General features: G+C 36.0%; 1 protein-coding gene across 1 annotated transcript; it reads left to right on the forward strand.

Moving 5' to 3' along the window:
• The first annotated feature begins 1,146 nt into the window (after window positions 1–1,146).
• p2ry6 (pyrimidinergic receptor P2Y6) lies at window positions 1,147–27,466 on the forward strand. Its single transcript, XM_079873816.1, has 2 exons — window positions 1,147–1,287; window positions 22,433–27,466. Exon 2 carries the CDS (start codon window positions 22,456–22,458, stop codon window positions 23,431–23,433), a length of 978 nt encoding a protein of 325 aa, XP_079729942.1. The 5' UTR covers window positions 1,147–1,287; window positions 22,433–22,455; the 3' UTR covers window positions 23,434–27,466.
• The last annotated feature ends 388 nt before the right edge of the window (window positions 27,467–27,854 follow it).

Below are 27,854 nucleotides of genomic sequence, written 5' to 3' on the forward strand. Positions count from 1 at the left end.
CCTAATGAAACATTTTGTAGGTTCATTCGAATCTGCACGTATCCAAAACCTCTTCCAGTAAACCGAGCATTACTGGATCCATTTCCATAAAATAAATGTGACACTATGACCCAGCTTCTGATTAATATTTGCTCCAGTTCACTGGAAATTATAGAAGGACATTTTCATAAACACTAGAGACTCTTGCAGTCTTCTTTTGCCAAGTATTGTCTACACTTGCCAAGTTTTTTTATTTTTATTTTTTTCATACTTTCGGAGCAACATAATTTGTGTGAAAAGAAATTATCAGTTTGTTTTGATTCAAAAATGAAGTATAAAATATAGAGGTGGATATTTATATACACTTGTTATGCAGTAAGAAATACAGTGTAATTGATGCCATTTATTGACTCTAGTGTTGATTTAAGGACATCTCTGAGTATTGTATTAGATTTTACCCAAGTGTCGTCATGCCTGTGGTTATATGCCTTAACTTGTTCACTTGTTCTTCGCCTTTACAAATGAGCAAAAACATGAGCGAGTTTGCATGGATCACATAAAATCAGTAAACCTGCAATGTAATATTAATCAACAGCTATAGTCAGAACAGCTCTGAAACTTTGGTTAAACCTTTTGTGTGTGTGTGTGTAAACAGAAAACAGAAGCCACCTGCCTGCAGGGCCAAATAGCTACAAAAGAATAATTTGTTGACTGATAGTTTGTTTGTTGATATCAATGGTTGATTATGCCAACCAAACACTGTAGCAGCCGTTTTAACTTATAGGGGCAATTTGAGCTATAGCCTATAAAATGTCTGTTTGTTCCCCTGCTTTCCCCAGATATTGATACCTAAGCCTTATGTGCCATACTATAATATAGACATACATACATTTAGCTACAAACATTTTCAGAAATTCTTTCAAATTCTGTTTTCAGTTTCCAAAACATTTTATTTGGTGTTTTACACACAATTACATAAAAAAAGTTAAGCTCTATAGACAGCATTTGTGACGTCCATTACCATGAATGAATGAATGAATGAATGAATGAATTCTGTAGCACTCAACATCTTTCAGCCAATCAGATAAGCCTAATGGGCTGGACGTAACGTTACGTGATTAATATTAATGAGACGGGGGCGTTAACGATGACGCGCAAGTCCAAAAAGCAGAAGAGAGCAGTGCAGAATTTTTAGCTTCTTCACTTTTCTTCGTATGTCTGACTCTGAGGAGATTCATTTTTGCTTCGCATAAAGAGTTTTGATTTACCGATGATCAAGGCGGAAATAACTGAAGAGTGGATGCAAAGGTAAGTTTTGGAAGCAATTAAAATTCGTTTACACTTTGTTTTTAACGATATTTGTAATCCATTGGCATGAAATGAGCATTTTAATTGCATACATCAGCTTCTTATTCTGGGCATGCATGGTGATATTTAGCTATGTATGCATGCAGATACCAATTAATGTTCCTAATCCATGTTTATTATAGATATAAAAACATGTGTCTGTCCTAGTGTTACAAAATTAACATGGAAATGCCATATGGACACAAATAAGTATAAAACAGTGACGCATAAAAGAAACAGGTTCTAATTACAATAACAAACAATTACAATAGGTCTTACCCATAACTAGTTATAATTACCAGCGACTGTTAGGCCTACCTATTCAGATTTTATATTCATAGTTCGGATTTTATATAATGAAAAAATGATAAAATGAAAAACTAATTCCATGTAAAAAATGTTCTTGATAAAAATGTTTAGCTTTTTTTGTCATAGATTTTAGGTTAAATCCTTTTATATTCAAATTGTAACTATTGGCTGTGAAATCCATTTATTGATCTATTGATTTAGTAAATAATTTATTGATTGGTTTACAGTTTCAGCTTCACACCATCTGTCACATTTATTTATTTTCTCCAGTTAGTACAGTAATGCAGTGTCATATCACTGTTTGTAAACATTATCATTCTGATAGATATTAACATCTGTATATATTAACAGCTCTGTGGAAGTATGATGCAGGATTCCACTGTAAGCCATTGTTTGCAGTGTGGATTCCAGTAGATTAGTGATGCTTCAGTGAATGGATTCTGTGTTTCTTTTATGCACATGGACAGACACTAATGTCTCATTAGGGGAAATAACATCATGGTGTGGGTAGAATTGTGTGTGTGTGTGTGTGTGTGTGTGTGTGTGTGTGTGTGTGTGTGTGTGTGTGTGTGTGTGTGTGTGTGTGTGTGTGTGTGTGTGTAGAAAAGAAAACATCGCAAGAGATTGTTGATCCAGATCAGAATCTTCAATAGCCTCCTTTTTATATATACTTTGACCTTCTTAAATTCATAGCAACGACAGCCAGTGGTGCCAAGGGCAGTTTGTATCCTCAACAGAGAGAAAATACTAGCCAATCTCTCGGAAAAGATAAAAGAGAACCATGTCCCACTCAGAAACATGACTTTCCTTGTCAAAAGTGTTCCACGGATATTTGTTTGTTGCAGTTTTGCTGTGGGGAAATGTCACCGCTTAATGTTGCTTGCAAGCAAACCCATAGTGTGCTATTTTTGCACCTGACTGAGTGATAAATGCTTGCAAGGTGAACAACCCTCTTACCAGTTGGCTATCTGCTTCTATTTTAATGGCCACACATGGACACGATGTCACTTGTTTATGTTGTATAACCAGGGATCACAGTGTTTGAGATGATTTAGTTATTGTCATTGCAAGGAATTGCAAAATGAATGGGTCAAATACATTTTCAAGACTTGACAGGATATTTTTCCATTTTTCATTGCAACGGTTGTTTTGTTTGTTTAGCAAGGCTTTGTGACAAGTTTCACAGAAAAAAAGGTGTGGAAGAGGGTGTTCGGATTCTTCGGAAAATAATAAATGCCTTGAACATGAAAATGAAACTCTTTCTTTAATACTATAAGTCAGAAATCTGTCTGAAATTCGCATATTAAGAGCTTGTGATATGAAGTAACAGCTAAATCGAGACTTCTTGTCTCAGGTTGCTGCTCTCAGGTTCTCAAACGTTCTGTTACCACCCCTGGAGATATTTGCACAAGTGTCACAAGAATACATGTACTCACAGTTAAACAGAACCTCATATACAGTGCTCTTAACACAAATGAGTCCTGATTGGGGTCTCTCACAGAGAGTACATGGATCTAGCCACCAGACAGCTGTCAGCTTACTGTGTTTGCCAAAATCAACAGCCATAACTACCACTCCCTCTCCGTTCTGCGCCTTGAAGCTGCACCGTCTCAGTCAACATTGTTACGTTAATGCAGTTTAGATTCATGTCATAATCTACAATAATTATGACAAACTCCAGCTGCGTTCTTGGACTTGCTGTCTATTTTTGACCATGAAGGCTTCATGCAAGGACTCAAATGACACTGGGACACGTTTTATGTAAACACCTTCTTTTTTTTTTTTGCTAATTAAAATGCAACCACATTATCTTTGGGGTAGAGATTTGCTAAATTATGATCTTTTAATCTACAATTTTTGCCTGGCAGACAAAAGAAGTCATTCAGACTTGGTATCGGTGCTTTTGACTTATGTCCCGTCGTGACTTATCAGTCGTTAGGTTTGTGCTCCTCTCTGACTGTCAAAGACTAGAATCTGCTCTCCAGTCGATGGGAACAATCTTTATGTGTGTTAAGTCTTAAAGGAGGTGATTCTCTGCAGAATTTTTTTTTGTTATGCTGGTTGAAAGTCATCAGCGTGTTCACGTACGCTGTGCAGACAGAGCAAGAATGGCAGGCAAGCAGCAACAACCTCACTTTCCTTCTGAAATGACAAGAAGTGGCACTGGCAAAGGATCTACAATCTATATATCTTCATCAGAGCCAAGCAGACTCTGATTGTGGAAACCCTATCATGCAAGAAATATTATTACACACTGACAAGTTTTTCTAACTAAACAAACCGAAAACTTGCTGCATCTAATTCTGTTTTTAAGAATTTGTTTATGTTTGGTATTGTAGTGTTACTCACTGTACTATAAAGTTTTCTCACCGGTGAATGACACATGATGTATTGCAGTAACGTTGTCTCCGGTGTTCTTGGCTGTTCTTGGCATCCATGCTATTTGCAGGGAGGGTGGGACATACGCTTTTACTGCTATCAGGCTAAAGTTAGCATTTTCCCAGATGTCCAACAGAACCTTTAAGTCCTAAGTCTTAGAACATTTCAGCTAGTTGTTAAGTGTGTCCCCAGCTTTAGCTCAGTAAGAAACAACCTGACAACACCCTGGCAACCACATAAAACATTGTGACAGTGCCCTGCAATAACCCACAATACCTCCGGATATCACATAACAACACCCTAGCAACCTCTTAGAACACTCTGGAAACTGCATAGCAACACCCTGGCAACTACCCACACCACCGTGGCAACCGTATAGCAACACCCTATCAACCGCCTAGAATACTCTGAGAGCAGCATAGCAATGCCCTGGCAACCACCCACAACACCCTAGCAATTGCATAGCCACACTATGGCAACACCCTGGCAACTGCATAAAGACACCCAAGCAACCACCTGGAACACAATGGGCCTTATTTTAACGATCTGAAACGCAAGTATCAAACGCGAAACGCAAGTAACTTTGTGGGCGGATCTCGGGCGCTGTTGCTATTATACCGGCAGGATAAATTACTCTTGTGCCCGACACAAATCTAAAAGGGGTTGGTCTGAAGTAGCTACAATATTCATAGGTGTGGTTTGGGCGTAACGTGAAATAAACCAATCAGAGCATCATCTCACATTCCCTTTAAAAGCAGGTGCGCTTGTTCCATGGTGAATTGCTATTATAATGGCAGATTTGCCAGGCGCACGTCAGGAGCAGTTCACAGCTGAGGAGACCGACGTTCTCGTCAGGGCAGTAAAACACAGAAAAGTGACATTGTATGGGGATGGAGGAAACCCACCCAAATTAGCTTCGGTTAAACAGGCGTATATTAATTTTGGTAAATGTGTAAGCCTATTTTTTCACATCTTCATGGACACCACAATGATTTCCCTCATGTGGAATATTTTTCCTTATGTATGGTTTGCAAAAATGGCAACTGCTGCTGTGTAGATGAGAGACGCAAAGTGTATGCATTGTGCACATTCTACATTATGGCCAAGCATGCGCCCTTAAAATAGCATCTGAATGCGCCACTGAAAACGCATCACTGACTTTAGACTAGGTTTTTCCTGGTCTGTGGCGGAATTGTTTTCTGGAACTGCAAAATAGCACCAGGGAACATTTGCGCCGGAACACGCCTCCTCTTTTCGCTGATCCGCCCCCGGGAGCGCAAGTTCATTCCCTAATTTACTGACATGCGTCTGTCGAGGGAAAAGTCTGCTGTGCGTTGGGTGCAAAATAGGAATGATACATGCGTCGGTGTACAAAGTCAATTGCGCTGGAATGGATGCAAGATAGGGCCCTATATCAGCCACATAGCGGTGCCCTGGCAATCACTCACAACATCCTGCCAACCGCATAGCAACACCCTAGCAACCACCTAGTACATATCTGCAACCGCAAAGCAACACCATGGAAACAATCCACAACCAATCCACATTTTCCTAATAAGGTCTGATTATTATTGGAATCATTTTTGAAGAAACTGCAGTATTTATTTATTTATTTATTTATTTTATTTATTATTTTTTGAGTTTTGTTGAGTGTTCATGGGTAAAATAAACACAATAAGATACAAAAAGATACAAAACTTATACAAAAAGATACAAAACTTATACAATATTAATATAATATATCACATAAATATGAGAAAACTTAAACTAAAATTGTGTTGCCTAAAAAAACAATGTGCTTGTTGTATTTGAAACATTCCTCTTTTCGAGAACTCAGTGTTTTAGCTCAATCCCACCTGAGGCCGGTTTTCTGAATAGTCGGATGTGTGTTGCTGAACTTGTCTAGACAAATCCAGCATGTTGCTTTCATTCCATCTGCCTATGAGATGAATGTATAAGACCTGATGAGGATCAGTGAGATGACCTGGGGTGCAGGGCTCGACTGAAGATTATGAGGTCAATCAGGCACTTTAGCAACGGTTACTCAAGATGGACTATCTATGCAATCACTCACACTACTGCAAAGATCTCTGGATTAAAGGCATCTGCTAAATACCTTTCAGGTGTTACTACTGGGCAGACATACGCGCGCGCACACACACACAGACGTGGACTTAGACAAAGAGGCGTTCTTGTGAAACAGAATGTCTCATGTCTGTTGCACAACACTTCTTCATAAGGTTGTCAGACTCAGTGATGAAATAGAAGAACTTTAAGTGTTCACTGCAGTGATGCTTTTGCTAATCATAGTTTAGATCAGCTTGTGAAAATGAGGTATTATGTAAAAATTCACATTTACTGATGCCATTTCCTGCAGTAATGTGCATTGTTGATATAACTGGAAATTAAAGCTTTTACTTGAATGTGCATGAACTGGAAATCAGTGAATGCAGTGAGATTTTGTGAAAGTTTCTGCTTGTGTACCACTACATAAAACTACAGTTAAAGTGCAGATGTTCAGATGAAACATAAGAACACGTTCGTTGTGAATGGCCCCTAAAACTACGTTAGACAGACTGATAAAATCGTATGTAAAACTGAATGCTATATGCCAGTGATATAGACTTGTTTGATGATATGAAAATAACATAATATTTTGTCTTCTAAAGTCAGTTATCTTTTCATTGCTTTTATCTGCCTTCATTTGGGGACTTTTCTCAGGAAATATTGAAAATAATTAATTTAATAATTAATTTAAGTATTAAATTATTGTAGCATCTAATTCAATTCAAATTTGTAATCGATTGAAATGTAACATCATGATATTAATCTATTTTTTGCATTTGTTATAGCATTTATCAGATTAATATTGTAATTTTAATCTCTATTAATTTTTGTTTTGATTTAGATTAGAATCTGATGAGAGAACTTTGATAGGATCAAATTTAATTCAACTTTTAAACATTTGCGACATGGATTTCAGTAGTTTCAGAAGCTTATGTGAATGGCTTTTCAGCATGGACAAGTTTCTCCTTAAATAACCAATATAATTATAATTTGGACATGAAAGCCCACAAAACTTTGTGAATGGAGACTTGGAGGAGTCTTTTATCACCATTCTAGTGAATTCTTTGCATTCTTTGATAGGGCACCTCATTTGAATATGAATCAACTCATTCAAAATGGGAACTGAAAGGAGTAAAAGAGGAATGTGAACACTTTCTTTTCCTGTCTTTAGCAAGCGTGTCACATGATCAGCAGGACTCTAATAGTAATTGTGCAATGAAATCTTTTTATTGTTTTTTGTAACTCAATGTAAACTACATTTTCCATTAATATAACAGTGTGACTAAGAAATTGATGTATGAACGGTTCTTGCCCCTGATAATAAGTTTACAGTAAAATAGATTATCAGAAATAAAATGAAATGTCATCAGGATGGGGACAACCAGCGGCTTATTGGGTCTAAATAATGGCTCATTTAAGCTGTTTCTGTGAATAATTATTGTTTAGTAGGCTTCATTTTTGATTTTATGGACATTTTGGTACAATATGGCCTGGTTTCACAGACAGGGCTTAGATTAAGCCAAGATTAGGCCTTAGTTTAATTAGGACATTTAAGTAGCTTTTATAAACGTGCATTACTGGTGTGCATCTTGAGACAAAACAATGGCACTGATATATTTTAAGATATTTCAGTTAGGGTTACCATTAGAATATATTAAACCCAAAACTCATATTTTTAGAAAGGATGTGAATTAAAACAACCACAGCAGGAAATTCATAGTAAAAAGTAGGAATTTTCTAAAGATTTTTATAAAGAAAATAAAAGCAAGTTTCAGCAAAGTCAAAGACAGATTCTTAAGTGCTGACTTATATCTCTTTTCCACCAATGCTAACCAGGTGATGGTTCGGTGCTGGTTCTATTCGCCAATTATCTAAAAGAACCGGTTACGTCAGGTGCTGGGGGCGGGGTTATCGTAACGTTCGAAAACAAAAACTTTGGGATGCCATTTTTAAAACACCGGTCAGCTGTTAACTTTAGCTTTGGGCATGGACGGAAAACAAAAACAACCGTGGTCTGTGGAGGAAACGAACTGTTTGCTGGCTTTGTGGTCCTCCACAGAAATTCAAAATAAATTGGATGGAGCTGTGCGGACAAAACCCGTCTTTGAAAAGCTACAAACATGCGAGATAATTACCTTTCTTTTTGAACGTATCCTCTGTCCATACATAGCGGTCACGAAGAGCTGTCAATGCGCGTTTTTGAATTACAGTGTTAATTTGTAAAGCCAGGACAAAGAGTATAGAAGCCCAAGAGGCGAAACTCAATAGAACGCTCCATAGCAACAGTTGCCCCCATGACATGACGGCGCGGCCGCCATTATGGACTGAAAACTGAAGGAAAACGCCAAAAAATAATGGGAGTCAATGGCACTGAACCAACTTAACATAACAAAAACTTAACATAACTTAATTTTTTCTGGCCGTCATATCTAAATATGAAAACAATTGAAAACAAATGACCGACGTTAAATGACAGAAAATGTTACGTCTATGTGTTGGTTATGCATGGCCTAATTACCCTTAGGAAAATAGTATTTTGGGACTAAATATTACTATAGAAGTACTATAAGACTACTATAGAAATACTATAGCGGCTCTAGGATATTATTACAGAACATAACATACTTCTGTGATGTTCTGTAATACCTCTATAATATTTTAAAGCTGCAATAGTATTTCTATAGTAGTCTTATCGTACTTTAGTATGTCCCAAATTACTATAGTATTCCTATAAGATTACTATAATATTTTGTCCCAAAATACTATAAGATTCCTATAGTACTTTTTCGTAAGGGTATGTCCCCCACCGAATCGGCTTCATTAGCCTACCACTTACGGTTTGCAAAGATACAATTATAAAATTACTGCAAACCTTTAATCTATCAATATTTATGTTCTATTATGCATTGTCCTTGTTATATGAATAACAGAAATTCATGAAATAATATATAGGCAGACACACAGTAATAAGATATTTATTCAAATGTTGATTTTGAAATTAGTGAACATCACCATATATATGATTTGGAAAAATAAATAAATAAATAAATAAATAAAATTATAAATGAACATTTCTAAAGACAGTTAATCTTTTACATAGAATATCACAAAAAGATTAACAACTTGTTTTTTCAACATCTTCAGTGAACGTTTCAATGGCAAGAACAAAAACAATCTGTGAATGTCCTATTATTACAGGCTGAAAGGTATAAAAAAGATGTGCAATCTAGCAAGTGCACACATGAACTATAAACAGTACTAAAATGGAAGTGGTGCCATAAGATCTCAGTAATTAATCAGACACCACCATCTATTGTGTGTGCATTTGCACTAACAATTTCAGCAGCATTCAGTCCATAATGGCGGACGCGCCTCCGTAGCGCCATCTACAGACTGTTACCCATAACACAACAGAGTTTCGCCTCTTGGGCTTCTATACTCTTTGCTATATGTAGTTCTCCATTGCTGTTACGCGTTGCTAGGACAACGGAGGTAGCCCTACTCTGGCTCTACAGTCTGTGGAAAATCGAGCTGGTTCCATAATATCTCTAGACCAGCGCAAAGTTGGTGCTGAGTTGGAACCTGTTTTCTTGGCCCAGAGCCAGGTTTATTTGTGTGGAAAAGCAAAGAACCGATTTGAAACTAGGCTCTGGCTCCGAACCAGCACCAGCACTGCCTTGGTGGAAAAGGGGTATTAGATCACACCTAACTGTTGTGGAATAAGAACTACTGTGATGTAGACAAAATGGCCGCCCTTAACCACTGAATCAGCCAATCGTGAGTCTGTAAGGAAATGACGTAATAGCATAATATTCACCATTTATTTGTTCATGATTTATTACAACACATAAAATGGTATTTTATTAACAGGTTACTTTATTGTTGAATAATTATTTGACTGTATTCTATGCATCATGTGCAAAAAATGTGCAACATATAATGCATTTTCAGTTCACTTTATCAAAATAAAATAACATACGTGAATACTCTGCCTAAAACAGACCTATTACAAGCAACATAATTATAATTATAATTTGTTTTGAATTATTCTAAGCACTCAGAACTTGCTATAAAAGTTGTTTTTGTTCTTTTTTTTTTTTGCAAAATTAAAATGGCAACTCACATGACTACATTTTAATTTACAGACAAGCGTATACTAAATAAAAGATTAGTTATGAGTTGTGGTTAAATATCTCTTCGGCACATTAAAGTAATCTCTCAAAGCACTACACATGAAACTGTGAATGTATATAAAGTGTTTTAATACAAAGTACTTGGCCAAGCTCTGTGCAGATGCTTCTCTCTATAATATTTGAAATGTATTTATTTAAAGAACTTTATTACATGGCTCTCTCAAATGCTTGAATCTGCTGTTGCCTGATAATGACTGTCGTAGCAATGCTCCAATAACTTCCAGCTTCTTTCACTGTTACAACGTTCACTCCTGATCACCCTGCCGGGTTTATTCAGCGATAACAATGCATATTCATATGTACATTCTGTATGTATAGTCATACTTGACTACTGTAAAGTGACTTTACTGAAAAGTTATCTGTGCAGAAGCACATATCCAAGTAATATTAATGAAATTCATTGTTGATTATCTTCATCATTGATTTTTAAATTTTGTTTACATTTAGATTTTATTAATAAGTTGTTGTCACCCCGCGATTAACCCAACTTATGATGTTGTACACTATATTCACAAAAATCTGTTTAAATAAATTCATTAATTGCAATAAATCAATATATAAATGGATTTCACTTGTTTGTTCAACTATGGATCACATTTTTACAAATTCCACTATTATGCTAGTCTAAAACACATTTTCATGTTGCAGAGTGTGTGGTTTCCTTTTTTTCTTTTTTTCTTTTATTGCTAAGGGATACAATTCAAATCTGTTCACATTTGTCACTTTTACAGCTTTACCAGTTTACAAAAATATTCCTTAATCAGGAATAGCAAAACTCTCCAGTGACAAGATCTTCATAATACAAAACACCTCAATGCATCTCTTTAAGTTATTCTCAGTTTCAAACACAGAAACTATTTACAAAAGAAGGAGGAGGTAGTCTTATCACTCATAATTAAAAAAGACAAAACAAACAAAAAAACATTCAATCTATATCAAAAAGGTATTTGGTTCAATAGGAGTTATATACTCAATCCATTTGGACCAGAAATCAACAGACAAATCCTTCTGAAAATTCACATAAAATTAAATTTTCTGCATATTGAAAATACTTTTTAAGACATCAATCTGATCCTTTATTTGTGGAGGATAAGGTTTATACCAGCATCTAATTATGGCTTTTTTGCTAGAAGCAAGAATTATTCTATACGTATATTTGTCCCTCCTTTCCCAGGAAACCAACGGCATGATAAAGTCCCTCAAAACTGCAAACAATTGAAGTGCCTAGAATCTTGTGTATCTTTCCAAAAACATCTTAGGGTATTCCCAAAATATGTGAAAGTGGTTGACATCCTGAGAGCCACACTGTCTCCAAAAGTCTGTGCTACCTAAAATTGTTTTCTGTTTAGGAGTAATTCAAAAATGAATAATATATATCCAGCAAAATTCTTTCCAGTATAAGGAGCGGGAAGTTGCCCATTGTAGTTTACATATTTTTTCCCAATCCTCAGTTGTTATTACCAAACTGCTTTCCTTCTCCGACCTCTCCTTAATATATAGAGAAGAATCTCCTTGAAAATCTGTCAATGCTTTATAGAATTTAGTAATAGTCTTCTCCATTGGTTGAGCATTACACGCTGAGGTGATTATTTTAACTAAAGCAATCTTGTTTGGATCTTCGTCAGGCATTTTTTAAAATTTTCTGATAGAAATGTTGTCGCAATTGTAGATATCTGAAGAAGTCCTTAGATTCTACAATGAATCTTTCTTTCAAAGACTGAATGTCTAATAATTGTCTTTTATCCATTATTGAACAATAAGCAGTAATTCCTTTCCTATACCATATTTTGAAACGCATATCTAACGTATTTGGTTTAAAGTCAAATGTACTCCATTTCAGTATTTTCACAAACTCTTTTAATTTCTATACTCCTTAATAACCTCATACCAAATTTTTTGAGTTACCCTAATACATTGGTTTTATTTTTTATGATCTGCAATTGTAGCTTAGGAATCTCCCCAAACCAACCAATCTTAATATCTTTCCATCTTGCTTGGTATACTGGGTTGCACCAACAGATAATTGGTCTCAATTGTGCAGCACAGAAATATTTTTGTAGACAACGAAGGGCCTCCCCTCCCTTATCTTTACTCAACTGCAGCGTTTTAAATTTCACTCTTGGTCTCTTACCCTGCCATATGAATCTGGAAATCAATTTGTCCCATTCTGTAAATAGTTTTTTGGGCAAGGCAATATGTAAAGACTGAAATAGATAAAGTAATCTTGGAAGTATTGTTTTGCTTGAGTGAGTCAATTCTAGATCTCATATTTAAAAAAAAAAAAAAAAAGGTAATAGATTCCATCTTGCCATGTTTATTTTATTTTATTTGTATTAATGGGACCATAATTAAGTCATTTATAAGTGTAAAATAAGATTAAGATTATAATATAAGATTAAGTATTTTATAACACTTATGTCCTTTATATCTTTGGAGATATGTACTCCAAAATATTTCATAAATTTAAGATCCCATTTTAAGCAATAGTCTTTTTTATTTTCTTTCGGTGGATTGTAGTTAAAGTCAATACTTATGTATTTAAAATATTAACGGGATCCAAAGATTTTTTATGTTTCCAGCTCAACCAACAACTCAGTTGGATCCTTTAAATACACCAATATGTTTTCGGCAAAAAGTGCTGCTTTGTGCTCATCTTCTTCAATATATACCTTTTATTTTTGAATTGTGCCCAATCCACTGCTCCAAGGGTTCAATAAACAATGCAAAGAGGAGAGGGGACAGAGGGCACCCTTGTCTTGTACCCCTACCCAGTGTGAAGCTCCCTGACAGATCACCATTTATTTTAATTCTTGCTGAAGGACAATAATATATGTTTTGAATTATTTGAATAAACTTTGCATGGAAATTAAACTTTGAAAGAACACTCTTAAGAAAAAGCCAATTGACTAAATCAAAAGTCGTCTCGACATCAAGGCTTAAAAGAACAGCCTGTAAATTACATTCTATGATTGAAAATATGGAGAGTCCATTGTTCTGCGTTTGTCTATGGAGAGTGTGTGGTTTCAACATATTACAGTCATCATGCTACTCCTAACAAGGTTAGGATACCTCTCCAGCACTCTTAAATTTAGGAACTGCAAAATGACATCATTCTTAGAATTCTGACACCGTTTACACAGAATGCATTTTTCATTCCAATGCACTAATTTCCATTGTTTTTCTATGTAAACGCTAATAAACAGTTGTGCCCGTGTCTTGTGTCTTTTGCAGCATGACACCGTGTTCTAAAAACGTGGCTCTCAAGTTAAAATATGTTCAACCTTTAAAAAAACTTGTTTTTTCCCCATTCCACTGCCCGCGTCCAGTATTTTTCAACGTTTTTTTTTCAAAGCAAAAACGAGTTCTGTGAATACGTTTTCCCATTCCACTCTACAACTTTTCCATTATTCCACTATTTTTCAGAAAGTAAACACGCACTTGAAGGACATGTAGAAGCGGGCAGTGGAAAGGGGAAAAAACGTTGATCTCGAGAGACGCGTTTTTTAAAAAGTTGAACTGATTATAAAGTAGCATACTGGAATGGAAAAAGGCGTTCTGTGTGAACTGTGAACGGCCCCTGACGCTGAATTCTAAAAACGTGGCGCTCAAGTTAAAAGAAGTTCAGCTTTTAAAAATCGTGTCTCGAGACCTTGCGATTTTCCCCCATTCCTTTTAGGGTTCTGCCCTGGCAGCCTTGTCTGTGTTATCTTTGTTTCATCTCTATGTTTGTGTTGTGTGTCAGCACATGGCTTTGTCTTTGTTTGTGTTTGCCATGTGCTGCTCTTGTTCAGCCTCCTTGTTTAGTCCTTGTCTAGTCCTCGTTTGCTTGATTGGTTTCATCTGATCCTCATGCGCTGTTCCCGTTATATTGTGCCTCTTTCCCTCATGTCTTTGCTGGTTTGGTATTTGCGTTCATTGTGTGTATTCGATTCTCACAAATATTGTCAGTCAGTGCTTTAGTTTTCCTTGTTTGATTATTTCCTTTTTGTTAAATTCTAGTGATGGGAAGTCCGGCTCTTTTCAAAGATTCGTCTCTTTTGGCTCGGCTCCCTTAGAAGAGCAGGCTCTTAGGGATGGGCAAATGAAGCCTCATGAAGCACTGAGGCCCTGTCCCAAATGGCACCCTAAGCACTCGTGGTCTTCCTACGAGTCCACACTTTCGTGACGTAATGCCGCTTTGACTGTCAGGAAGAAGTCTGCTGCGGAGTCCGCATCAGTGCGGGATCGGCAAAAGTGCGCATCGAGGGCGCATATCGACTGCAAAGGGGGCGCTCGCGAGCATCCTTCTGAGGCTTAAAATGACAAATGGGACACCCTACGGTCTCACGGACTTAACGGACACGCGCACGCGGCAGCCATTGTAAGTCCACAAGACCGAAAGTACATATGAAGTGTGCCATTTGGGACAGGGCCTGAGGCTTTCCTCCGAATGTTTCGGGAAAAGATTCGAAACATCAAGAGAGTCGAAAACAGCGCCATCTTGTGGCAGGTCAAATTTATAGCAGCCATGTTTATGAGCAGCTGAGTGCGCAGCGCGGTTGTTTTATCCATTAAGCACAAATAAAAGCCTGACAACGCTAAATATTCAGTTAATATAATTCACATATTAAACTATGGCAATACATGAAATGCAACAATTATATTAATACTAAAATACCAACAGAGTTGCTTGATGCAAGTAAATGTTGGTCTAATTATTTTATGGTTTCTATGCTGTTTATGTGTCACAATATATGATCATGTAACATAGGCGCTATAGGATTATTTATATATATATATATATATATATATATATATATATATATATATATATATATATATATATATATATATACAGGGCCTGAAATTAACACCCGACCACACGCCAAATGCGGGTGAATTCTGCAATTGGCGGGTAACACTGTCAATCTACTTGCCACATTGGCAGGTAGCCAATGAGAATCGACCCTTCGCGGGGAGTTTGATTGACGGCGATCTGGCCAATCATAATCCGCCGAATTTTTTTTTGTCCGACAAAGCAGTCAGGAGAGTTCAACGTTGGATGATTTGAACTTGAAAAAACGGAGTGTACTGAGTAGACCTACTGACATCTTTCCGCAGTTAAAACTTCATTCCTTCTTATGTTCATTCATGTTTATTTTATGCTATAAATTAACTAGAAGGAAGAGATGATCGGTTCACAAGCAGCTTTAACTAACCGAGGCACCACAGCGATCTGTCAAGACACATTACAGAGCCACAAAACGGTATTGTCTAAATTTCTTTAAAAATGACCAAATTTTAACGTTGATACTTTGTTTAATATCAAAAGTAACCAGGACTGTCTTGTCTGTCAGCGTGTTGTAAGTGTCTCTGCTGCGCGATGACTTTTTCATTGCATGAGATCATGGTTTGGCGTGAGCTCGGTGTAGCTTGTCGGACATAGCAACAGTAACTAAAGCGGCTGGGTCTTTGCGTTTTTTTTTTTTGTTGTTGTTTTTTTTTTTTTTAACTGTTGTTATTTGACATTTAAACGAAGTCAGCCATACGCACCAAACGCGAATATGCGTCTAAATTCGCGCCTGACGCGCTATTCGCCTCCGGTGTGAACGCACCATAACGGTTCCTGAACGCTGTAACGTTAACAGCTGCCCAGCGATCAACACAGCCGCGTGTGATTTGTTTACATAGCCTACGAGCTGCACTCGGTCTATATCTGTATTCTAAGAGTTATTATTACTTGTATGGATCTCGTTAATAACTTGACAGCACTTAAATGTGTATTCTTACAAGTTAAAGAACAAATGTTTGTGCAGTTCCTTTTTTTTTTCACCTTTTATGAGGCAAAAAAAAAAAAAAACTGGCTGGTAAAAAGTCACTGTGGCGGGTGGATTTTTAAATCCACCTGCCACAGTGGCTGGTGGTCAAAAAAGTTAACTTCAGGCCCTGGATATGATCCTTGTCTATCCTCCCATGTGATTGGCCGCATGGTGTGCCCATCCAAATAAAGTCCCGCCCCAAATAAAGATTCGGCTCTCCCCAATGGGAGTCGGCTCTAAGAGAAGATTAGGGCTGCGTCCGAAATCGCATACTTTGTGAGTAGGTACTACATTTAAATTAGAACGTACTTCGCGACCGTTAAAAAAGTACGTTCTATATAGTATGAATACGGGTAGTATGAATGGAGTCCGGACGTACTACATGCGCCATGTTGTTATTGTCACGTAACATGCGCGGTCACATCAGCGCGAAAATTTAAAGAGCCCGTTCCACTGACTGCACCAGAGCAATGTTTTTAGTTCTTCTTTCCGCTTTCGTCTGCGTTTTTACGTCGTTCGTGCTCACAATTCAGAGTCGTCGGTCAGTTGCTCGCACACACACAAACCTATGAACAATGACAGAGGCTGATTTTTGGTAAGGAAAAAGTAATTTATTTGCTTGTGATAGTGCCATCAATGAATAAACATGAATGAATCAATAATATGCGTGTTTATCTCTGTCGATTCATTCATGGATGGCAATATCACAGTGTGTATGTGTGTATATATATATATATATATACACATATATATATATATATACACACACACACACACACACAGTGAACAATAGGGTAACACACTGAGGTCAGATACAATACACACACACATTCATTCATACATGTATGTGTATATATGAAGACTTAAGACTTAAAAGAAAAGAATTCTTCTAAAATGAGCATTTTTATCAAACTTGTATTATTTAGGTTCAGTAATTTCACTTTAATGACAATTAATAGGTCCTTTTCATTGCCATTAAAGTGAAATAACTGAACATAAACATACAAGCTTGATAAAAAATAATCAAACTAAAAGAAAATTCCAGATGGCACTTAGAGGCTTTTACATCCTAAGTATTCAGATATATATATGTGTGTGTGTGTGTGTGTATGTATGTATATATATATATACACACACACATAAGAAATGGATCATATACATAATACATATACATATAAATAATCCAACACAGAAAACAAGTGTCTTGTCGATTCAAATCGTATTTTAAAATAAACTATGAACACGTTACAGATTGTGAGCCCTACAACGCCAATTCTTCATCTATATTTTAAAGATGGAGCTGACCTCCACCCCTCACGGTAGTCCATCCAGTCACTGATTGGGACCATGGGTGGAAAAAAAGGACATCGAGGTGCTGGTGTTCTAGCTACATATCACATATTTGAGCTTAATTTTTTACAAATTATTTACTTTAAATTTAGGTAGGAAAAATTCAAGTGGAAATCCAAAAATTGCCCAGGGTGTAAAGTTCTCATCTTGTACACATGCTTTTAAAGAAACAGATTTTAAATTATTTTAAAGTGATGCCCAACAAATGAGATTGTTAGTAAGAAAGTCCCTTTAGATCTTTAGAAACCTGTGAAGGTTACCTTACTGAAGCTGCTGACATTCATTTTCTTCCCTCAAGATGACACTTTAATAAAAAAAGTTTTAAAACTTTTGCTTTTGGTGGTGCTTTAAGCTCTATTATACTACTTTTTGCCAAAGTTTTGTGATTTTGTTTTAAACTTTTGTATTCTGTATCCATTAAAAAGTTAAATAATATACAAAAATAAAGCAAATACATTTTAAAGGTGTCTGGGGTGTGTGGATATTTCTCTTCAGTGTGGCACTCATATTTTTCAGATATACCTGCAATTTGCTTTTCAAAAAAAAAAAACATCTGGAATCTGTCACAAAATAAGTGCACACACAATACCCTTTAAAAATATTAATTACTCCATGCCACATATTAAATACTTCACAACTGACAATCTAACTACTGTAAATCCCTGGGAATTAAGTGTTTTGTAATAAAACTTGCTAAAACAGCATTACAAAATGATCTTACTAACAAATAAATGGAAAGAGAGTGTGTAACATTTGTTTTCTTTATTATATTTTTTTTTTAGCAATTTCTAAAAGCTGGAGGAATCTTTCCTCTCCCTCTCGTCGCTCTTTCTTTTCTTTTCTTTCCTCTCTTTCATTAGCCACTCTATAAGAACACAGGTGTGGTCATCAGCCCCTGCAAAATCAACACAGAATTTAACATTAGTGATGAACCATGGTCAATCTATATTATTAAATTAATAGTAATGTTGGACAAGTTGAGGTAAGTTACACTTGATAACAGTAGCTTGCTTTGTAGCCAACACATATTACATATCAACACTGGTAAAGAAGAAATAAAATCGTTGTAAAATTAAAAAATAAAAGTTGTGTAACCCTCTCATTTAACTGAGAAACAACGTCGTTGTTTAAATAAAACAGTGTTAACTGACAGACATTAGCTCGTTCTGTTCGGCAATAATAATAATGATAAAATTGTCATTTTGCAGCCAATTCACAAACTTGTACCCTCGATTTACATTATTTAAACTTTTAACAAGTCAATCGTTTACTTGTATGATGTTAAACGAATACAATTTAACCACAAATAAACAAAAAGTGTGTTGTAAAGTACTTACACTTGTAAACAGCCGCGTCTCCGTTTTCCGCCATTTTCAAATATAACGACAACAACTCCTCTCCCGTGGCATCATGGGATAGTAAAGTGTCCATCGTATGCGCACTTCAGAATCTCGCCGGATGTAGTAGATCATCCGGGTACTTCTCGCCTACTGTTTTTCGAATTCTATGATTTCGGACATACTACTCTGCTCGCGTACTGTTTTTCGCATACTATATAGTAGGGAAGTATTCGATTTCGGACGCAGCCTAGGAAGATTCTTTGCAGCGGACGAGAAGACTCCTCGTCCGCTGCAAAGAATCGGCTCTTAGAGCCGGCTCGTTCGCGAACGACATATCACTATTCAATTCTAGTTTTTCTTTGTTCTTAGTCTAGGTCTTGTATTTATTTATTTTTATTCTAGTTTGCTCAAGCCTTGTTTTTGGTATCTCTTGATTTTTATATTTTGCTAAGTAATCTTTTAATTCTTTTTTTTCTCTAGTTCTTAAGGTTGCAGTCTTGTTTTATTTCTTTTTGTTTGTAAGTTCCAGTCACTTCTTCTAGAAATGATTTATTTTATTTACTTTATTTTTTCCTTTGCTAGCTCCAGTTATTTTTTAGTCTATTTTGTTTTCTCTAGTCATAGTTGTCAGTTTTTTGTTTCTGTTATCGCTTGTCTCGTCTTTTTGAGTCTTGTGTTGATTCCTGTTCTACCCTGGTCATCGACTCTCCTGTCCTGGCAAGCTTTCCACCATTGCCATAGACCCTGGAGTTGTCTTATCCCTGACTAGCCTGTTCTTCTGCCCTATTGTTTGGACTGGTTCTGCCTGTGTTTTGTCTTTGTTAATAAATATCACTCCCTGCTCATTCTGCGCTTGGGTCATCCCTTCTCTGAATCATGACAATTCCCGCACCTCGTGTTTTTCAAAGCAAAAACGTTCTGTGTGAATGGCCCCTGACTGAGCAGCTTTATGCACACAGCACCAGAATTTTAAATCCAAACATTTATATGATGTCCTCAACATCCCAACATCTTTTCTCACGTCTGTCTGTTAAACATCTTTACACAAAAAACCCACTCCACTGCTTGTCAAGTGATGCTTTCCTGCCCTAAAATTTTCCTAACTGCATAATGCATTTTTATTAGTGACATCAAGTATGATTATAATTCTAAGATCCTCATGTGAATTTACAACTAGGCTTGTCATATGGGAAAATGTTGTCTATAAATCCAGTCTTGTTTGTATACCATCTGAGTTGTGTCTTAACATGCAGTGTTATCCAACACCAGAGAATATAGAGTAAAATATAGCAGTGTAGACAGCCTGAGTGCTCTAACTCGGCAGGACGATTAATGAACTTGCCCAGTGGCTCCTGAGAGTCTGACAGACAGTTAGTTCCCTTACTTCCTGCATGAATCCTGCAACATTATTGAATTTTTTTTACTCTAATTCGGTTTGAACGAGCTATATTTTTACTCTAATTAGTTTTTTACCTTCTATATTGGACTATACAAATGTGTTTTGCATGCACACAGAGAATCAGGGCCGGTGCTATCCTGCCCCCTCAGTCAAGATGAATGTGAAAATAGATTTTAATGATGAAATAGACTCTTTTTAAAAAAAAAAAAAAAAAAAAAACACACATATGATAAGTGCATAGGCTTTCTTGGCTACTTTCTAGGATATTAGGCTACTATAGCAACATTTTAGTTAAGTACAGTCTGTTTTGTCACATTTGACACAAACTTCCCGCACCACGAAAAATGCAGCTAAATAGGCTAAAGGCATGTTAGTTGATTATTTCACTGTATTGTTATTATTTGTCACTGGTTGCAGTTCAGGCTGTTATAACACACCATGAAATTATGCATCTGTTAAACGGGTCTCAATAAGTGTGTTACGTGTTAGTGAAGCGGTCAATAAGCGTGTTTCATAGTAAAGTAAACACAGTTAATTACTTTTGGTGGTGGTGGTACATGTCTAGATTCATGGTAAAATCGCTGAAATTGTGTAACTAGGACTTATTTATATATTATGGTCTAAAATTTGTTTATTTCATGGATATGGAGTCAAATTTTTGAATGTGTTAGCCCAGGCAATTTTCCTTGTTGTTTTATGTAATGTTATTCAGTACTCTGCCTTCTGTATTTGCTCAGTAGTTTTTAGATTAATAATTGTAGTAGCAACATACGGGTCGACAAATATGTGAATGGGCCACATTTGTTATTCTAACTGGGGATACTTTGAGCTACATCATCGCCCCCTTTCTTTACTTCATATGCCCCCTCTTCAGTGCTCCACTGACACTGGTGTTTGGAACTCTTCTACTGTGCTACTGAAAATAATTTACCAGTGTCATTTAAGGATCTATTTATTTTAAGTTCTCTAGGAAAGAAAAAAATATCACCATTGAGATCTTATATATCAGTGTTTCTTCTACACAGCAGTGAGATATCTTTGCTTAAGTCACCTTCTTTTCTCCTGGGAAAGACTCCAATAATGTCTCCTATGATTTCAGAAGAGATATTAGCAATACCTCAAACTGTGCCAACATTCAAATGTCATAGATTTCAATATGAACTATGAATTCAACATGAAATGGCTGTTTCATTTGTGTCTATTTTAATTACTCCCAACTGAAATTATATGAGAAACATACTGAGACAATTAGTTCATACTCAATGAGAACTCGATCTCCAGAGCTGTGAAAAACCATCTAAAAAAAAAACTGATGGGGAGGGATCAAAATATGAATTTATTGATTTTGATGTTTGGCTCCATTTTGATCAATTTGGGTTAAATTGTGGGAATGAAGTGTTTTTCCACCATTTTTAATGACCCATAAAACAAAATATAATATAATATATAAGGGATAATGTTCAGTTAAAGTTTATTTTAAGACTATTATTGGCTGACTGTACATTATCCTGGTTATCACATGTATATTCACCAAATAAATAAATATGTGGCCAGTTTTGGTAAGTGGTCTCATATACAACTAAAACCCGCAATAAAAAACCACCAAGAAAACTCTAGCATTGTTGGCCAAAACAGAATGAAGTATTCCAGAGAGCTGTGTAATAAAACAGTTATTTTAAATTAAATTAAATATACCCAAAAGCAAGCACCAACCACCTAGCAATGCTCTGAAAGCACCCAGAAAATGTATTGTTGAACATGGCAGTGTTATTTTAGTATCACTGAGATGCTATTATATTGTTTATTAATATTTTGAATTATTTTGAATTTTATATTTTACATTTTCCAGTTTAATTTTAGTTTTATTTAACGTTTTAGAAATCTTGTTGTGAGTTTTTGTCATTTTTGTACGCTTTTTTTAATTTTATTTTTATGTCTATGTAGTTTTTATTAATTTATTTCAATTTTAGTTATTTTAGTACATCAAGGTAAACCAAATGAAAATGAGAAATACTGTCTTGGCAACAAGCTGAAATAAAATAAGTTTAAGTTTTTTTATATATTTTATTTTATTTCAGATAACATTTATTTTTCAGTAATTTTTCATTTTTTCAGTATTGTTTTTATAGTTTTAGTTTCAATTAACTATAATAACCCTTCCGTACAGTCAACCACCACTTACGTTTTCTTCATAAAAAGTAAAAATCTAGTTTCTAATAATTATTATCCATGTATGACTACACTGACTCCTGAACATTTCTGTTTTTTCAGAATGTGAGACAATATCCATTAAGATGGAATCTCTTAACCATTCCACCTCCACTTTGCCTTCCTGCACCTACAAGGAGGAGTTCAAGCGCTACCTCCTCCCGTCCGTGTACAGCCTGGTCTTCATCTTTGGACTGCCGCTCAATTTCATCATCATCCTGCGGATCTGGGGCTCACGGCGCACACTGACGCGGACCAAGATCTACATGCTGAATCTAGCCGTGGCGGACTTTCTGTACGTCTGTTCCCTTCCTCTTCTCATATACAACTACGCCAGCAAGGACTACTGGCCGTTCGGCGACTTCACCTGCCGTCTGGTTCGCTTTCAGTTCTACAGCAACCTTCACGGAAGCATCTTCTTCCTCACCTGCATCAGCTTCCAGCGCTACATGGGCATCTGCCATCCGATGACGCTGTGGCCTAAACAGGGCGGGCGCAGGCTGGCATGGTTGGTCTGCGCTGGGGTTTGGGTGGCCGTCGTTTTGCTCTGCGCTCCCACGTTTGAGTTCGCCGCCACCGGCACCCAGCGTAATCGCACGGTGTGCTACGACCTGAGCGTTCCCCTTCGTTCAACAGAATACTTCCCGTACGGCATCACCTTGACCTGCCTGGGCTTTGTCGTGCCCTTTCTGGTGATCGTGGTGCTGTACTGCAAAATGGCACGGGTTCTCTGCCAGGTCGGCAAAGCCAGAGAAGTCTCGGCCGCGGAGAAGAAGAATAAAGCCTTCAGGATGATCATCATTGTAACGCTGGTGTTCGCCATTAGCTTTTTGCCGTTCCACGTGACAAAGACGCTCTACCTGCTAGTGAGGACTTTTCCCACGGCCCCCTGCGAACTGAGGAACCTGCTGGCTGTGGTTTACAAAAGCACCAGACCTTTTGCCAGCATGAACAGTGTTTTGGACCCCATTCTGTTCTACTTCACCCAGCCGCAGTACAGACGCAGCACCAGAAGCCTGCTGCTCAAAATCACCTCACTGAAAGACAAGACTGACAAAATCTGACTGGAACACACCTGGTTTTGCCTAATATTACTGTATATTAAAGGTTTGGTTCACACAAAAATGAAAATGATGTCATTAATTACTCACCCTCATGTCGTTCCCTATACGTAAGACTTATGTTCATATTCCAAACTCAAATGAAGTTCAGAATAATGAAATCTGAGAGCTTTCTGTCCGTCCATTGACAGCCTATGCAACTACCACTTTCAATCCCCAGAAAGGTACAGTAGTAAAGATGTCACATCACTAAAGTAATCCATATGACTCCTGTGGTTTCACCTCAGTTTTATTAAGTGACGCGAGTGCTTTGTGTGCGCAAAAAAACATAATTTACCACTTTATTTACAAAATTTTAATCTCCAACACACGTTCATGACAGCACCACATTGTATGTGTGTTGTGTTGATGCGAGAGCAGGCTTTGTTGCGTGAATGTGTGTCGGAGATTATTTTGTAAATAAACTGGTAAATTATGTTTTTTTTGCGCAAAAAAGCACTCACGTCGCTTCATAAAATTGAGTTTAAAGCACTGGAGTCACATGAATGACTTTTATGATGTCTTTACTACCTTTCTGGGGCTTGAAAGTGGTGGTTGCATAGGCTGTCAATGGACGGACAGAAAGCGCTCAGATTTCATTAAAAAGATGTTCATTTGATTTCAGAATATGAACAAAATTCTTACAGGTTTGGAGCGACATGAGGGTGAGTAATTAATGACAGGATTTTCATTTTTGGGTGAACAAACCCTTTCATGCAAGACACTACAGTCAAATACATAGTTTTTTTCATGCACTGGACTATTGAGATTGTAGGCTATTTTGCTTCCTTAACTTGTCTTCTTTCAGACTAGTCAAAAGAACATCCAAAATACACATTTAAGTGTTGAGTTTATTACACTTTACATATATTTAAAAGCTTTGATTTTTTTTTTTTCACCTGCACTCAACCAGAAATCTCCACTTCAGCAGCTTTACATACTCCAAAATTTAGTTTTATTCCTTTCTATATTAGTTTGTTCATATATCATTTGCCTGATTTATAATATATTGTATTCTTAAAAACATGATGACATTTTATTTGTCGGACTGTTGGCAGTATGTTCTGATTTATGGATTGATAAAAAAGAGATATCCAAAATCTCCTTTGTAAAAACCTAAAATGAATCAATCATTTTAAATCTGGCTTTATCCAGTGTTCAGATTTTGGTTCTGGAAATGTACACAAATTTGTGCATTTAAAAAAAAATAAGGCATCGTTTGCATATTTAAACAACATTTCAGAAAACTTGTAATGGAAAATGTCATATCTGTATGTAGTGTGATTAATTACCTGGGGGAGTATGGTGATATCTATTAGTAAAATATTGCACATATTTACCAGTGGTGTCTTGCGTTTAGATACTTAGTAGGTTGTGTGGATGTCGAAACCAAACATTTTTTGATATTTATATACAAAACATACAAAGCATTTAGGATCTCTGCTGTGAAAGTAGTATGTAATGGCTGAAGGAAGTGACCCTTTTGATCGATTCAGTGTTACAAAAAATAATTTATGAAGATTGAAACTATCGTGCATCACCCTATGGACATTTGCATTTGCTTTGAGTTCGAGAACAGCCCACTAAAGCATGACAGATGACTAGTGGAGCTGTGAGCTCGTATCTGAGGGGATTGAACCCTGTGAATGGCAGCTGAATGAGAGGACTAGTTTGGCTGATCCAGTCAAGATCAGCTGATCTCTCCTTACATGTGAAAAGGTGGTGCATTTTATTAACATGTTATGATGGCAATAGGAAATAAGAAAAGATACAATTGCTGACATAAGACTAATAGAACTGAGAAATAAGAAATGTTTCTAATCCAAGGGGATTTAGAGTGCAACTTAAAAAAAATGTTTTTAATGAAGTTACATTAGTGGTGAAAGTATGAACTTTTTTGTTGTTGTTTTTTAATATGAAAGAAAAGGAAATCACACATTCTTTATTCATATTAAGAAGTTTTATTTATATATTTTTGTAATATATAATTCTGTTTTATGACCTGTACGCGCGTGTGTGTGTGTGTGTGTGTGTGTGTGTGTGTGCGTGCGTGCGTGTGTGTTTATATAAAAAAAATATGAAGCAGTACAACTGTTTTCAACATTGATCAATATAAGAAATGTTTCTTGAGCAGCAAATCAGCATATTAGAATGATTTCTGAAGGATCATGTGACACTGAAGACTGGAGTAATGGTGCTGAAAACTCAGCTTTGACATTACAGGCGAAAAAATTTTTACTTTTTTATGTTTTCACTGTATTTTGGTCAAATAAATGCAGCCTTGGTGAATATAAGAGACTTAAAAAAAAAAAAATATATATATACTATTTTTGAGTGACCCCAAACTTTTGAATGGTAGTGTATACAGTATGCATGATATATAGGTGCGAGGTATCTCTTTTGAAACAGTGATATGTGTAATTATGGATGAGATATAGAGATGAATAGAAACATTTGGAATGGAAAGAATAACACCATCTGTTTACCATACTACATCTGCTGCACATTATCTAACGGAAAGTCATTATCAGATGTTTGATGGTTTAATAACACGTTGTACAGCTCAACATCCTTATGAAGTGACGTCTTGTCCTACAAGAGAAGGATCTAGTGTTAACAACAACATATGAACAGTGCCTGATTCAGGAACAGAGCTGTACTGCTGTTCTGGCAGTTTAATCACAGATATAGACAAGTTTTATTTGAAACTTCAGCTTGACCAAAATCTACAAAACCTTATAAATACCATCAAGAAAAAAGCAATGCACCAACACAGTATATTTGAATGTGTTTCAGTCATTTGGCCAGTATTATGTATGTGATTTTATTTTGTATTTTTTTATGAATTTTGTCTTGTCTATTCAATCTACTGTATATATCTGATGGGCAAATAAGAAACTTTTCCTTCAATGTGCACGAATACGAAGCGAAATAAAATAGTTTGTTTTATGTTTGGAGTGGAATACTAACATACTGCATACTACACTGCAATCACTGTATACTATATCCTGTGGTTTCATTTGAATTGTTTGTGAAACATTATGCATTAATTTGCATGACCTTTCCATGTTGCATATTCATCAAGTGGCATTCAGTTATCATAAAAAAATATATATATTATTTTGCATTTTTAATCCTGAAAAAAAGTGCTAGTCCAATCAAATAATGAGTAAAGAAATGACTAGCTGATAATATTTCAGGTTCATCATACTAGAAGTGAAAGGTCAAGTAGGGAATTTTGGATACGTTAGCACAGTATGCTCTGGTTGTACACCATATTTTCACAAATGTAGCAGATCATGTATATTCCATGCATAAAAACAATTTGCATACACTATACATAATAGTGCAGAGATAGTAGTATTGTATGCTATTTTTAACATATAGGCTAGTGCTACATAGTTAACTAAGTGTAACTTCAACTTACTTTGAAGCAACAAGCATTTGTGTCTCAGGCATTATGAAGGACCAGTATATGTGGTATAGATTACCTATGAAAAAGTTTTTGTTAATAAAGCAGATGTGATGTTTGCACATTAAACTGGTATTTTGCTTCCTGCTTCAGTATAAATGGTCAAGCATTATTTGAGCATTTACAGAGAGAAAGAATTTAAAGTAATGAAATGAACATGCAACTTTGGGGCAAAATTCATCACTGTCCATATAATGATGAATACATATGTTGCTGTTATCCAAATGTACTTAAAGCAAAGTCATTACATCTGTGTCTATATTGTAGTATATGAATACAACATATGAAATGAACATGCAACTTTGGGGCAAAATAATATACAATATATGAAATGAACATGCAACTTTGGGGCAAAATTCATCACTGTCCATAATGATGAATACATATGTCGCTGTTATCCAAATGTACTTAAAGCAAAGTCATTACATCTGTGTCTATATTGTAGTATATGAATACAATATATTTTTCAAGTAAGTACAGTTATTGAATGCTTGTTGTCAATGTGCAAATAAAATGTCCGACAATAAATGTTTGTTTTTGCTTTTGATTTATCTCAAACACTATTTCTCTAAATAATTTGGTAATCTCAAGGTGTAAGTATAATATCAAATTAAGCTATTAAAATATGTTGTAAATTGTTATTCATGAGGTCTTTTTGAATGAATTTGTTATTGAAACGTTTTGATTTGTGAAATAAATTTAATTGACAAAAGTGTAAAAAAAAATTACAATATTTTATTATCTTAAAGGGATAGTTCACCCAAAAATGAAAATTATGTCATAATTTACTCACCCTTAAGTTGTAAGGGTGTAACCTGTATGAATGTCTTTCTTATGCTGAACACAAAAGAGGATATGTTGAAGAATGTCAGTAACCAAACAGTTGATGAGCCCCATTTAAGTCCATAGTATT

This window comes from Squalius cephalus, assembly GCF_949319135.1.
Source record: "Squalius cephalus genome assembly, chromosome: 6".
Lineage (NCBI taxonomy): Eukaryota > Metazoa > Chordata > Actinopteri > Cypriniformes > Leuciscidae > Squalius > Squalius cephalus.